The following is a 15000-nucleotide window of genomic DNA, read 5'->3' as shown; positions in this document are numbered from 1 at the left end:
GGAGGGAGAGGGACAGGGTGGAGGAAGAGGGGCAGGGTGGAGGGAGAGGGGCAGGGTGGAGGGAGAGGGGCAGGGTGGAGGAAGAGGGGCAGGGTGGAGGGAGAGGGACAGGGTGGAGGGAGAGGGGCAGGGTGGAGGAAGAGGGGCAGGGTGGATGAAGAGGGGCAGGGTGGAGGAAGAGGGACAGGGTGGAGGAAGAGGGACAGGGTGGAGGGAGAGGGACAGGGTGGAGGAAGAGGGGCAGGGTGGAGGAAGAGGGGCAGGGTGGAGGGAGAGGGGCAGGGTGGAGGAAGAGGGGCAGGGTGGAGGAAGAGGGGCAGGGTGGAGGAAGAGGGGCAGGGTGGAGGAAGAGGGGCAGGGTGGAGGAAGAGGGACAGGGTGGAGGAAGAGGGACAGGGGTTAACTCACTGCACACTGGGATGGTCAGGGGAGGGGGGGTGATCTAAGATCTGTGTCAAGGGCTAGATGGCTCACCCAGGTTCACTTTGGTGCAGTTGGAGTTCCTTTCCTCTCCCACGACACACTTGTATATGTCTCCTCTCCTGTTATTCGGCGATCCATCCCAGGGAGCACCAACCAGCATTCTATCACAGAACAGTTCAGCCAATCAGGTCACGGGACGACATGACATCATCAAGCGAGGTAACGGCTGTTTGTCTGTCATCTACTCATCACTCAAATTGGGCAGAAATGGCGCCGTGGAAGCTGACATACGATTTTTCTCCATCGTGTGAGCTGTGTTGGAGAACAGAGAACCCAAACAGAGCTTCCTCTGGGCCGGTGAAGATCCGAGGGTGCTTCACGTCAATGTTGAAGCATTCACACAACCCTGAGGAGACAGGGGGAGGGTCACGGTGACGAGGGGCTGCTTGCACTGTGAGGCAAAGTTCACCGTTAAATAGAGACATAAAGGTTACTTCTCGTGGTGTTAAACTTTTCTGAAGTTGTCTTTTTATTCCCTGATTCAGTTCAAAAGCACGGGGAGAGAGAGTGTAAAGAGAGTTAAACAGAGTGACCAAAGACGACCTTTGAGGAACAAGGTAATTCAGTCTGAGGGAAGAGAGAGGGAGAGAAGAGGGGAGAAAGATGGAGGGAGAGGGAAGGGTGTGGGCTAGAAAAACGAGTGAGCATAGTAGCGCCCTGTATGACATACAAACCTGCCCTTTATACAAGGAAGGAGAGAATACAGTACAGGAGAGATGGAGGGGAGAGAGAGAGAGAGTTAAAGAGAGGGAGAGAGAGTTAAAGGATGGAAGGATAGTTCATTGACTCTGGGGAGGTGTAAGACTGAGAAAACAGACATGGAAACTAGTTCCAACTGTCAAAATAAATACCACACAGTTTTCTTTATGATGAATCCATTAAACCAGAGCAGACATGTAAAGGATCGTAAGAGGGTTTCACCAGGGCCAAAAAGCTTTAAGAAAAATCTATTAGAAAAAGTTAAAAATGGGGCTGTACATCTTTAAAGGATTTTGTTTGGCTCTCACACATTCAGCCCGCTTCAGCAAGTATTGTTACTTCATTATTTATTTCTTTAAAACTTCTTCCTCCACCTCGTCCAACTTTCACTGTCTTCTGCTCTGAGCCACAGGTCATTCAAGTAAACATGAATCTGGTGTAACCCAGGCACCATCTCTCTGTAGGCAGATACACCGTGGTTGAAGTTACAGAGCTGCTCGCTAACAGAAAGAAGATGACAACATCGTAACGTTCTGTTCTCATGATGTCACAATGTTTGTTTTCCAAGACTTCTTCTTTTTCCATTATTATCTGAAGACAACTAGACATACATGTTTGCTTGTTCACGTACTGAGGTCTCTGTTCTCACACCCTCCTCTCCCTTTCTTTAAAAGACAGGTGATTGGAGCCTTCCATACTCCACCAGCCACCCACTTCCAAAAAAATCACTTCCTCCCCCTGCCACTACATCACTTCCTCCCCCTGCCACTACATCACTTCCTCCCCCTACCACTACATCACTTCCTCCCCCTGCCAATACATCACTTCCTCCCCCTACCACTACATCACTTCCTCCCCCTGCCACTACATCACTTCCTCCCCCTACCACTACATCACTTCCTCCCCCTGCCACTACATCACTTCCTCCCCCTACCACTACATCACTTCCTCCCCCTGCCACTACATCACTTCCTCCCCCTGCCACTACATCACTTCCTCCCCCTGCCACTACATCACTTCCTCCCCCTGCCACTACATCACTTCCTCCCCCTGCCACGACATCACTTCCTCCCCCTGCCACGACATCACTTCCTCCCCCTGCCACTACATCACTTCCTCCCCCTACCACTACATCACTTCCTCCCCCTGCCACTACATCACTTCCTCCCCCTACCACTACATCACTTCCTCCCCCTGCCACTACATCACTTCCTCCCCCTGCCACGACATCACTTCCTCCCCCTGCCACGACATCACTTCCTCCCCCTGCCACTACATCACTTCCTCCCCCTACCACTACTTCACTTCCTCATCCTCCTCTTCTTCTCTCACATCATCTTTCTCTCCCCATTCTTTATCTTTCTCCTCCCCTGAATTATACCCCCAAACTACGACCAGACCATTCTCTCTCTCATCTCAGATCTTTCCTTGACCCTCCGCCAAACACCACACCATCCTCCAGACTGGGATCTGCCCCTCTGATCCACGGCTCTTCAATCCATCACGTATATTTCTGTCCACTAACCCCCAACCTCACACCCTCCTTCTCTCTCTCTGTCTTTCTTTTCTTTAGGTTCCATTTTGATTGGGGTTTATATATGGGTCTATATACCACAGCCAGTCTCACCAGGGATCGTCATGACAACTGACGGTAAACATTTGGGCAGCCAAACTGGGTTCATATACTCTGAGTCTTCAACCACACACTCAACTCTGGGCAGTGTTGCTCATCTGTGTGTGTGTGTGTGTGTGTGTGTGTGTGTGTGTGTGTGTGTGTGTGTGTGTGTGTGTGTGTGTGTGTGTGTGTGAATGTCAGTGAAGCTGACACATGTGTTACGCGTATAAAAATGGAATCTTCCCTGACCACCACGTATAACATCATACCGAACCTTATTCTGATGTTTGTTTAAAAAATGGGTTCACTTCTCTGTACAGAATCTCTCATTCCCTCTATCTCTCTCAACTACTAAAGCGTCTTTTTGAAACTAACAAGACACATTCCTGTCATCTTCCACGTTTTAGACTACTCTTTCTCTCTCTCTCTCTGTTTCTCGTCTTACAGTAAACTGTATCTTGCCTCTCTCCCTGACTCAACCAAGCAAGGTGTCAGAGCATCTGTTCGTGTCTGTCATCTTACACTAATTCAATTGCAACATTTCCCCTCTCCCACACTTACTCTCTCGTCCGTATTCTCCGCCTCTCACCTTTTCTCACAGACTGTCCCTCCATCACACTGTGTTCTCCCCTTGTGTTCCCTCGTGGGAAAGGAGGGCGGAAGGAGAGGGGGAGAGAGAAAGAGAGTGATGGATGGAAAAGGGGGGATTAGAAGTGAAATGGGACGACAATTGTTAGAGATATACAGTAGACTGTACACTGTTAGAGATATACAGTACACTGTACACGGTTAGAGATATACAGTACGCTGTACACTGTTAGAGATATACAGTACACTGTACACTGTTAAAGATATACAGTACGCTGTACACTGAATAAGTGAACGAGGGAGAAGGGATTAAAACTGAGAGACGCGAGAAAAGAGAGGAATATATCGAGGAAAGAGAGAAGGATTAAAAAGAATTATGGAAAAATTACAGATAGAATTGGAGGAGAAAGAGAGGGAATGAAGGAATTCCCCGACCCTAAACAAAACACACACACACACACCTGTGTTCTACATTTCAGTAAGGCCTAACTGAGTCCAGCAGTCCCTAGACGCCTGATCCCCACACTGGAGGTCTGTAGAAACCATCAACATCATACACACAAACATGCTCACACCTACGCACTGCAACATGCCCTGGAAACACACACACATTCACACACACACAGTTTCATACAGTGAACAAGCTCACTATATGCTTGACTCAAACTGGTAATGAACTGCAACGTGAAGATTAACCACGAACGGTGTCTGGCTTTTGGGGTGTGTCAACTCCATACTGAACATGCCCCCACAATTTCAATCCCCCCAAAACTTGCTAATGAGATCAAGACAACACTTAGCTGGTACATATTACTCGAAAATGCTACATTTTACATTGAGGGTAATTTTTCGGGCTGATGGAAGTCTGTTTGTGTTTAGGCAGCGATCACAGAGCTATGGCATACCTCACACTACATCAGAGGGAAAACACTTAGCAGTCGACCGATAACACACACAGCAGTACACAACCACAGCTATGCTCTGCCCAATCACACCTCAACTGCTTACTGCACTGTAATGCGACAATAAAAATAGCTGCTTATCAGCTACGTAAACACTCAAAACGGTCTGCTTCTATGTTTTCATGGTGTTAAACAGGATTGGAGAGGAATGAGTCACGCAAGAGAGAGAGTTAATGCATGATGGTTTACTATAAGGTGTGGGGGGGAGGGTAGTATTTTCATGGTCCACGTGTGACATTAATGGAAAAGGCATATATCCATGGCTCAGGGCTGGAAGTGAATGAAATGGATACCACTGATAGAATCAATGTGGTGCCACCAATGAAGGGCTACCAGATGGAGGTCAGATTGTTTTTGAAAGTCTTGAAAGCCATGTCTCCGAATCCGGAGTGGAATTTCTCCTCAGTAAGAGTCACCCAACCCCTATAGATGGTAGAATGTAGGAGCTGGGAGCAGAGAAGAGCTCAATCAATCCGCCAGTCACTGTTATTACCTCTTTGAAGGTGGACTCAGTGGAGTCCACTGAGGAAGATGCCCAGGTTAATGACCCTATCACCCCATGGACACTACAGGAGGACAGCAGGGATACAGATGTAGACCATTAGATGTAAGCCAGAGTAGAGTCCTTACATCTGTACCAGACCTATGTCTGCTATAGGCTTCCAGGGGAAATGTTATGGTTTCGACTCCGCAAGTTATCTGAGCACACTAGCAGATGTAGAACAAAGCACCCTAACTCTTTTCAGGACATTTCCTCTCAGCTGAGGTAGAATGTTTTAGCCTGTAGGTCTCCTGCTGACAACAGAACTTGTCATCATTCATCGTTCAGTCATTCTTTGGCTGGATGGACTAAGAAATCTATGAAGGGAGATATATGTATACACAAAATTCGTTTGCTGAAACGACTAGGGAATGTCTTACCTTTTAAAAGGACAACCAACTTGAAAAACACCAGATATTTCCTCAGCTCCATTTGTGCGATAGAGGGGAGGATGGAGAATGTCGTGTGTGTGTCTCTTGAGAAGTGGGCTCCGTTAGTTGTTTAAATGTTGAGCTTCGGCATAACAAGACGCGCACACGCGCTCCTTCAGCTCGCGCTGTTCTCCAAGGATCCGTTATATCCGTTCAAACGACGTTGCAGTGGCATCGCTAGCCCCTGAGATGTATACGGTTAAAGTTAGTTACAATATGTATTCTTAATGACAGCTCCACAGACCACAATTAAAACGTTTGTTTGAGCTTAAATTAGCTATTTCGTTCGTTATTTGAAAAGGATTTCCTGGTAAATTATGTTCTTACCTCAGGCAAAGAAACCGACACTAATGACCTTGTGTCAACATCTGCGTTCCGCTTATTGCGACTCAAAACCGAACACCTGTCCCGTCAAACAAGAGGCTCATGTAGGGTAATTAACCATCACTAACGCGGAACAGCTTCAGAAATACACGCTGCTACTTCTAACACGAAAAACAAATCTTGTCAATGAGTAAGAGTTAAGAGGCCATTCCCTACCTGGACGTTCAAACTATTCTTAAACATCTTAAACAGAATGACCTTATTCCTCAAACTTTTCCTTATAGGTTCAATGACGTGGTTTTCCTTATATTATGATACATTATCCTGTTTTTAGTTTCTATCCCGTAAATTCAGAGTTTTCAATAACCTTCTCTATCCTCTCTCCTAAATGAAAGAGCGCCTTTATTCCAGTGGAGTCTCTCGAGCTTCCCTTTACTCAACTTCTCTCCGCGCGCGCCTGGTTCACATTTGAAAACCTCAAACCCACATTCACTCTCTCTCTCTCTCTCTCTCTCTCTCTCTCTCTCTCTCTCTCTCTCTCTCTCTCAACTTTAGTACTGTTCCCCCATTTTGCGACTTATCAGTGTGTTTTGACAAAGGAAGATTTTCCACATAATTACAGTGCTGGATGATTGATCATAACTTTTCCTATGTCTTCCTGACGGCACAGTTTGGTCACTCTATAGTTCTTCTATACATATATCCTGCCAATCATAGGAGAGAAAACAGAAGTGTTTAGTTTTACGGTAGTATAGGTTCAATTCTGTCTCTTCCATGCTTTCACTGTGTGTGTGTGTGTGTGTGTGTGTGTGTGTGTGTGTGTGTGTGTGTGTGTGTGTGTGTGTGTGTGTGTGTGTGTGTGTGTGTGTGTACATATGTATGTTTGCTTGTATTCCTTTTTTCCTTTTTCCTTCCATTATATAGTCCTTCTCCCATTCCCTCTCTCGTCAATCTCTCCAATTCCCAGCCCCTCATCCATTCTCTGTCAGTCTTGCCACATGTAAGAGCCCTAGAATCAGAACCGTCCAGTGGTTTTTCATCATCCATGTATTTTAGAAAGCAGATTCTTCTGTAGCTCGCTGGTGCCACCTAGGGGTCGTTGGCCCCCGATGAGACTTTGTTCTCTGTTACCCCTGATGGCGCCATTGCTTCAATCTTCGCTCGTCATTTGTACGCGTCACTGTGAGCGTTATGGTCCCATCAGAGAATGTCTATTATGTTAGTTAGTTTTCACAGAGACGATTGCACATTTATTTTGTGAATGTTTTTATGTCAGATTGTTCTCGATTGATGTGGAGGACGTATTTCAGGTATTGTGTGGCTCTAGGATAAAATTACAAAGTAGAGATATTATTTTTTACTATGAAGGTAAAGATTTGGATAAATGCCATCATTTCATTTTCAATCTTTTAATTGTATTTGGAAAACTTTATATCCATAAATGGTCTGAAAGAATATCACCAATTTAAAAGTGACATGAAATTATATTTGTAAACTTTAAAAGGACTGACAAATAAGAAAGCCATCCGGACGAATAATAAAGTTTTTTGAACGAAAAAAAAATACAAAAAAATACAAAAAATAAAAGAATGTCTAATATGGGGAGAACTGCCACTCTCGGGAAACTTCTGGGTTCTGAACTGGTTGCAGTTCCACCCTAGTTCCATATGAGGGTGCTAACGGTCCAGTGCAGAATGAATGGAGGTCTATGGAGCTATACCCCTCATAATACACTTTTCTCGGGATATCATTTTTTTTCTAGTAATTTGAATGTTGAATTCAAAAGGGGAGGCAAAAAAAACCCCACACAGCTGGGTGTTTTTTGTCTTAAAAAGCCTTTTTAAATGTCAATGACGTCATACACATCGTACGACAAGAGATACTGCTTTGCGGCAAGCCCTGGTCACTTCCTTTTTTCCCTCGAGGCATCGACAACACAGCTGACAGGTTAGGCTCTCCCTGTCAATACACATGCTAGAAATTGTTTTGGTTTGCTAATGTTGTTGCTAATGTTGCTAATGCTCTGACATATTGGTTCCGTTTCGGATGCCATCAAGCGGGATCTCTGGTCGTAGTCAGTCCTTCACTAACCAATCAGCATTCATTTGCAGAATGATAGCGTGTTATGGGCAACAACGACTCACCCTGTAAGAAATCGAAAGGACATAAGTACTCGTTCATTCAACTTTCGACCTACAATCCATGTTGAACATGCGAAAACTACAATCAAATCTGAGATTTCTCAACGACACTCAGGCGAAAGAACAGAATTTAGCCGTCTAGCTCTATAGACTCCCATTCATTTTGCACTGGACCTCGATCACTCCCAGTGGAACTCTGGTGTAACTGCACAACATTCAGTACAATGGGGCTTAATAGGGAGTGGACAGGCTCTCCTTAACCAGGCTCTGGTCCCATTCAGATAGTTGAAAGTACCGCCATTTATTTTGACCTTCCCCTTAAGATAAAAAAGGTCTGTTTGGTCTCTGCCAATTTTTGGTTGACTGACACCTTGTTGGTTTTATATCGACTGAGAAAAGGTAAAGACGGTAATTAAAGTGCATCGTAGCTGTTGAGAATCACCCTCCTTGATTCCAAATGCGTGCTGGTGAACAGAGGGTTGTCTGTCTGGATCAATGTCCACAGGTCAACACTAAGTGTCACTGTTCTCTAACACACGCGTTGGAGCAGATCGAGTAGGTAGGGACAGTCCTCCAGTTTCAGAGAATAAAACTGCCTCCTACTCTAACCTTTTGAGTACGATTTTGAAAAACACTTCTTGAACTCTTGAAGTTGGTGAGCATGTTTGGTTTTTCTCGTAAATCAACACTGTCAATCAGGTGTCAGGCAGACTGGAGGTTAGGGCCCTGTGCCAGTGCCTTGGATCTCTGACAGATGGATCTGTTGTTGAGCTGGTGTCTGCACCCGAGTTACACTGTGAAGTTGAACCTGACCACCCTGGCACCATGTCAATGACGGTTTTCAAGAAGGTTTGCAGACCGGTATTTTCTCTCCTCTCCTCTCTTCTCCTTCTCCCTCCCCTCTCTTCTCCTCTCCTCTCCTCCCCAAGGCCTTTGGGACCACAAGGGAGAAAGCCAGTGATCATACTGGCAGATTTGTGCAATAACAAATGAAACCAGCCCACACAAACACACACACATAGTCATACACTGATGTACACAAACCACACAAAACATATCCAGTGTACACATATCACAGTAATATGCATGTGGCACGGTACAATCTAGCCATACTTTGTCTCTCACACAAACACTGAAACACACACGCATGCAGACACAAAGTCAACCCCACAGTGACCCATATTAGCATTGTTTGCCAGGTGGGTGTTGACTAGACTGGCATCACTGTAACGCAGAGCTCACAGCGTTACGTAACAGTCTGATGAGTTAGCTCGCTCACACGCAACCCCCCTCCCAGTGTGCTGCTACAGATTCCTACACAGAGGTAAAACCAGTATGGGAGCCAAAACACACACCAGCCTACGCTCTGCAGATCACACACTATCCTCCGACTTAAAGTTCATATATTTACAGGCAAATGACTGTCTGTGCCCAGATCCAAGCAATTCAAAAGCACAACAATGTCTACTGCACCTTGCATGGATATGACTGTAAACTGAGTCCATGTTACAGTCAAACAGCCGTGAAAAATATATGAATCATTGTGTCGTAACTGTAATTCTAAAAATGGAGCTGTCTGGCGAGACAAGCCCATGACAAACGGCCCAGTCACAGGTGGCTGTAAAGCGCTGAATCCAGACGGGTATCTGTCCATATCTACACGTGTCAGACATCACAGCAGTGCTGCCGCAGCATGTGGATGGTAGCTGTGATACACATCTGTGACCGGGAGCAATAAAGTCAAGCCAATCCCAAACCTACGTCTCGTACGTGTATCTATGCAGCAGTACGTGTTACTGTCTGGACGAGACTGTTGGAATCTCTGTGTCCTTAGAAAGTGTGAAACATTCAGTCTGGTCCTATGAGAACATCACCAGGGTGCATGCACTTTTTAACGACCTTCTTGCACAACATTGTGTGGGTTTTTATGTTTTTGTGTGTGTGTGGTCAGTGTGTGTGTGTGGTCAGTGTGTGTGTTTATGTCTTCCGTGAAGTCCCATCTGTGCTGAGGCCATTCCTTTTAATGAGCTGCTCTCCCTGCCCTGCCGGACCACCGACCACCATCTACCACAACCAATCAAATCGCACCACGGCACACCACAGCCAATGAAACTACAATTTAGCCTGTCCAGCTATGGCATTACTGCGTCTGGTATGAGTTGTCCTGACCGCTGTCTGGAACCGAAGGAAAAAAGAGCTGGACGTAGAGATGTAGAGGAGGGGTGGGGGTGGAGGGAGAATGTGATAAAGGGTACCTTGTTTATTCAGTTATCAAACACAGACTAAATCCAGCTTTCCTTGAAGGTTGTGTCACTAAGGCTTGTCTGCTCTTGCTATCCTGTCTCCTACACCTTAGTCATCTATTCATCTATCCCAGTGATGCCCTCCCTCCATGTCTAGAGTTTCCATAATCCAGAGAAACATCTTATGTGTATTTAGGGCTTATTGAGCATCATTAAACAGTTGTGTCTGCGTTCAGGGTTGTCAGTGAACCTGAGTCAACTGAACCTGAACTTGAACTCAGGGAGTCAGATGGCTGAGCGGTTAGGGAGTCGGGCTATTAATCATAAGGTTGTTGGTTCGATTCCCGGGCAGTGCCTAATGACGTTGTGTCCTTGGGCAAGGCACTTCACCCTACTTGCCTCGGGGGGAATGTCCCTGTACTTACTGTAAGTCACTCTGGATAAGAGCGTCTGCTAAATGACTAAATGTAAATGTAAAATGAAAACGTTACAGGAGGTTTGCGTTCCGTGGCACTACTCAAAACACGTCAAGTTTGCTCATGTTGTCCCTGAGCAGTGTGGCTACCGTGTGTGTTTGTGTGTGTGTTTGCATGTGTGTTTGTGTGTGTGTTTGCGTGTGTGTTTACATTGCTGTGTGTCAATCTAATAAAAAACAGGATGAGTCACACTTCTGACAGTTGATCACCCAGTAATGCCTAACGATTCTCGGGTGGCAACCCCCCCCAGTCCTCCCTCCACCCCCCCTCCCTCCCTCGCCACCCTACTCCACCCCTCACCAACTCGCCCCCCCCCCCCTCTCTGTCTCTCTGTCTCCTCACAGTCTCCCAGATCATTGGCTCCATCTCCACATTCAGCACAGTTTAACTCCGAAGTGGACAACCGTTGTCTCACCACACTGCAGGATCAGCTGGCTCTTTGTGTTGATCGAGCAGTTTCCCAGCCTTGGTGGGTGTACGATGATGGTAAACTGATCCCTGATCAGGGCATAGGGAACGCTTCACACAGTGTTGTTAGACACAGGTAAACAAAGATGACGAAGAATCCTCTTCTGTAAACAGACAGAAGCATTGTTTTTGACACAAAGACTAGTTTGTTCTCACCTCACCCCTCTCTTTGGTCTCTGACTCAGTCTGTCCATTTCACCATTCTCATCTTTGTGGTGTTTTTAACCCGAGTCATTTTCCCTCATCTTTAAGTGTTTGTCAAGTTCCTGTTTGTTTTCTTAAAAAAATCATGACCACATCTGAATGTGTTTGCATAAACACCCTGATGATGCGTGGCTGTGCTGTGTCTGTTCCCTCCTGTGCATGTGAGTCTGTGTGTGTGTGTGTGTGTGTGTGTGAGAGACAGCATGACTGTGTGACTATTCTTGACCAGTGGTTTACAAGGGGCCTGGTTTCTGGGTGGTCTCCACAGCGTTAGCGAGAGGAGACCCCTGTGCTTGTGTCAACGTGTGTGAGAAGAGAGTTCAGTCAGCGAGAGAGAGTGTGTGTTCGTTTGCGTGAATGTGCAGGTGTGTGTAGTATGTGTGTGGGCGTCATGTAATGACTCCTGCCCATCTTAAAACTGTCACGTACACAATGTGTGTGTGTGTGACGTGTGTGTGACGTGAAACCTGTCTGTCACAAGCACTCTGTGTGTTCCTCTCTTACCCAGAATGCCCTGCGGTTATGCTGCCTGCGGGGCGTTTCCCCCATGTGGCTCTCCCCCATCTTTACTGCATCCTCCCAGAATGCATCTGACCCATGTGTCAATAACAGCTCCAACCTGAACACAAGTCATCCATCATCTTCTCCCTCCCTCTCTCTCTCTCTGTCACACACACACACACACAGACCCACACATTATCACACTGTGCTGTCAGCCCTGTCCCCAGGCCCCCTACACATACCTGTTCTCCTACTACCCCAGCTAAGCTACATCTGAGCTCTAATATATATGGATTTCCTATGGAAACCAGGTTAGCAATGCTAACTCACAGAATTTGTCTTCTGGATGTTGAATCAATCATATTTATCAGTTCTATCAGTGTTGCCTGGAGAATATGACTGTGTGTCTGTGTGTGGGTGTGTATCTACATGCATGTCCAATGTTCCAGCTTTTGTGTCTGTGTGTGGGTGTGTATCTACATGCATGTCCAATGTTCCAGCTTCTGTGTCTGTGTGTGGGTGTGTATTTACATGCATGTCCAATGTTCCAGCTTCTGTGCATCATCCGTTATGGCCATATCACGGTTGGCTGTGTGCGTTTGTATTTCTCATGTGTGTGATCTGTCTTCGCTTAGTGCCAGAGTGTGTGTGTGACCGCGAGCGTGTGTGTCAGTGGCTTCCCTGTGCGTGTACCGAGCAAGTGTTTTACGAGCCACGCGTACAGTGTGAGTGTTTGATGGTGTGTGTGAAGAGCTTTCAGAATGTGTGTGTTTGGTACGGTATGTGAACGGGTGTGTTTTTTACTGAGATCCGATGAAGGCCGAGCGTTTTTGAAGGGGGCCAGACAGCTGCCTTTTACTGCCCCAGGGGGTAATAAACAGGGAGGGAGGGGCAGTTATTTACCCCTTTTATTAGGGCAGGAGGCAGAGGACGGGACTTTATTGGGGTCACACTGTAACTACGCCCAGCTGCAGGGGGAGAACAGAGGAGAGGGCTAGTTTGAACACTGCTGAATTCCTCTCCAAATGTTCCCCTCTCTTCCCTCTTTCCTCACACTATCACTCACACCTTTGTGTGTGAGTGTGAGTTTGTGTGTGTGTGTATTCCTCCAGTCCCCTTCCATTTCCAGATCTCTTAACGATCTCGCTCCTTGTTAAGCACATCTGCTGTCAATCAACCGTACCCTCTAATCCTATTGGCATTTCCTGTCCATGGGAACACGCCCCCCGCCCATGGGAACACGCCCACTGACCCTTCCTCATCTCTCTGTCCAGCCATCCCAGCCACCCTTCCGTCCGGCATCCATCGAGTTCAGATCCATTACACTCATCAAGTCTGATGGTTTCCATAAAAACAGGTGTGTTTGACACACAATATGAAACAGTTCAAACTGATGTTAGATATCCAGAACCCTTTGAAATTAAAATTGCAGAAAAGAGAGTTTGTGTTGTGTGATTGGTGCCAATGTTTGGAAATGTAATCAGGGAAATGAGTAAAGGTAAATGTGAGCTGTTACAGGGAAAGTTTGTCTCTCTTCCACCTCAGGCAGGGTACGAAAACTACTCTGAGGAGAGAAAAGTTACACTTGAGGGGGAAAAGCAAATGTTGTGAGACAGAAACTACGAAAGGAGCGGTAGAACTGGGGCATGCTGCAGAACGGTGATTGACAGAAGAAGGGAGGGATGGGGAGATGGAAAAATAGAGAGGGAGAGAGACTTCTGGGGGTTAGGGGGGGCAGACAAGTTATTCTAGTTGCAGACAGCTGAGAGAAAGTCTAAAATAAGGTCTGTACTGATGTGTGTCTGTGTGTGTGTGTGTGTGTGTGTGTGTGTGTCTGTCTGTCTGCAATATTAAATATAAAACACGAGAAAGACATAGAAAATCTAGCACACACTCGCTGGAGTCCATAACGTGCTTTATTGTCACCCCATAGAAAACGTTATTCCCTATGATCACATTTTATAAAATAAGAAAAGAGACAGGAAGTAAAAACATAGCGCTGTGGTGTCAGGGTCTACTGTAATAATAAATATAAAACTTTAGAGAGAAATAGAAAAAGGGGTGCCCAAACAGTGAAAGAAGTAAAACAGAAAAATTCAAACTGACCTGAAACTGGAAGTACTCACAGATTGGTTTACTGAACTAAACATATAGCTACATACTGACACACACACACACACACACCAGGCAGGCCAACTTCATGAACACACACACTCACACACACACACCTACAAACTGAAAATTATCACCAAGACACACACACAATAAACAACACCAAGTAACTGGGAGTGTCAGACAGACTGACTGATAGGTGACTAAATTCTCGATTTGAAAAATGTGACAGACTAGATACTGTGAAGATTAGAGGATTACATAGTTCTGTATCTGACTGAGATCAAAGAACTAAATTCTACATGTTGCCTTCTCTGAGAACCTCCTTGGAGTGGAGTGAGAGGTGGGGGAGGAGAAGGAGAGAGGGATGGAGTGATGGAGGAGGAGAAGGAGAGAGGGATGGAGTGGTGGAGGAGGAGGAGAAGGAGAGAGGGATGGAGTGGTGGAGGAGGAGAAGGAGAGAGGGATGGAGTGGTGGAGGAGGAGGAGAAGGAGAGAGGGATGGAGTGGTGGAGGAGGAGGAGAAGGAGAGAGGGATGGAGTGGTGGAGGAGGAGGAGAAGGAGAGAGGGATGGAGTGGTGGAGGAGGAGGAGAAGGAGAGAGGGATGGAAGGAAGAGAAGCTCCTGCTTCTGGTTACTCCCGGACGTAGACCCGGGTGCAGACCACATCGTCTGCGCTCATGGTCTGCAGAGAGGACAGCAAGGAAACATCTTCTCAAACACAACAACAAAACATTTGACATTCATAACAGAATGACAAGCTGAAATTAAAAGTGTGAGGTGTTAGGGGGTTCAGGGAGTTGTCTCTGGTTGGACCGGTTGTACACTATCAGACTTTAGTTTTATTTGACAGCCATCACTCCACACATGCAACATTAACTCCCCTCTGCTTCTACGATCTTGGAGGACTGGTTACATGAGACTAGGGGATGTGGAGGAGTAAAACAACCCACTAATTATTTAAGTAGGCCTTTTTGTCTTGCCAGGAGAAGAGAAAGATGGAATGGAGAAGGGGAAGAGTTAGTGCTGGCTGTTGAGGCTTGAACACATCTCATCAAGCTATGTGTTTGTGCGTGAGATGAGACACAAAGAAACAACTATATGATTGAGAAGTGATTGACAAATCAGGGAGCCAGTTAGACAGGAGCTTTACCAGAATGAGATCACCGTCATTGGTTATCTCCCGGGTCCAGGACGTCTTAGGGCCCTCC

The 15000-nt window shown here is 46.3% G+C and overlaps 1 protein-coding gene and 1 long non-coding RNA gene across 2 annotated transcripts in view; both read right to left on the bottom strand.

Annotated features, from left to right (window-relative positions):
- itga10 (integrin, alpha 10) overlaps positions 1–6115 on the bottom strand; it is a 33592-nt gene extending 27477 nt beyond the window's left edge. Inside the window, 4 exon segments of the mRNA XM_062465971.1 lie at positions 475–584; positions 715–829; positions 5269–5503; positions 5647–6115. Of these exon segments, the coding sequence (XP_062321955.1) occupies positions 475–584; positions 715–829; positions 5269–5320 (277 nt within the window). The 5' untranslated portion in view covers positions 5321–5503; positions 5647–6115.
- A 7459-nt stretch (positions 6116–13574) lies between these two features.
- Positions 13575–15000, bottom strand: LOC134023693 (uncharacterized). Its single transcript, XR_009930794.1, has 2 exons — positions 14943–15000; positions 13575–14474 (listed from the first exon to the last, which is right to left on the bottom strand). It is a non-coding gene; the product is annotated as an uncharacterized LOC134023693 (long non-coding RNA).

This window comes from Osmerus eperlanus, chromosome 7 (genome assembly GCF_963692335.1).
Source record: "Osmerus eperlanus chromosome 7, fOsmEpe2.1, whole genome shotgun sequence".
NCBI lineage: Eukaryota > Metazoa > Chordata > Actinopteri > Osmeriformes > Osmeridae > Osmerus > Osmerus eperlanus.
The sequence above is the reverse complement of the archived record's forward strand: the minus strand, read 5'-3'. Positions and strand labels throughout refer to the sequence as shown.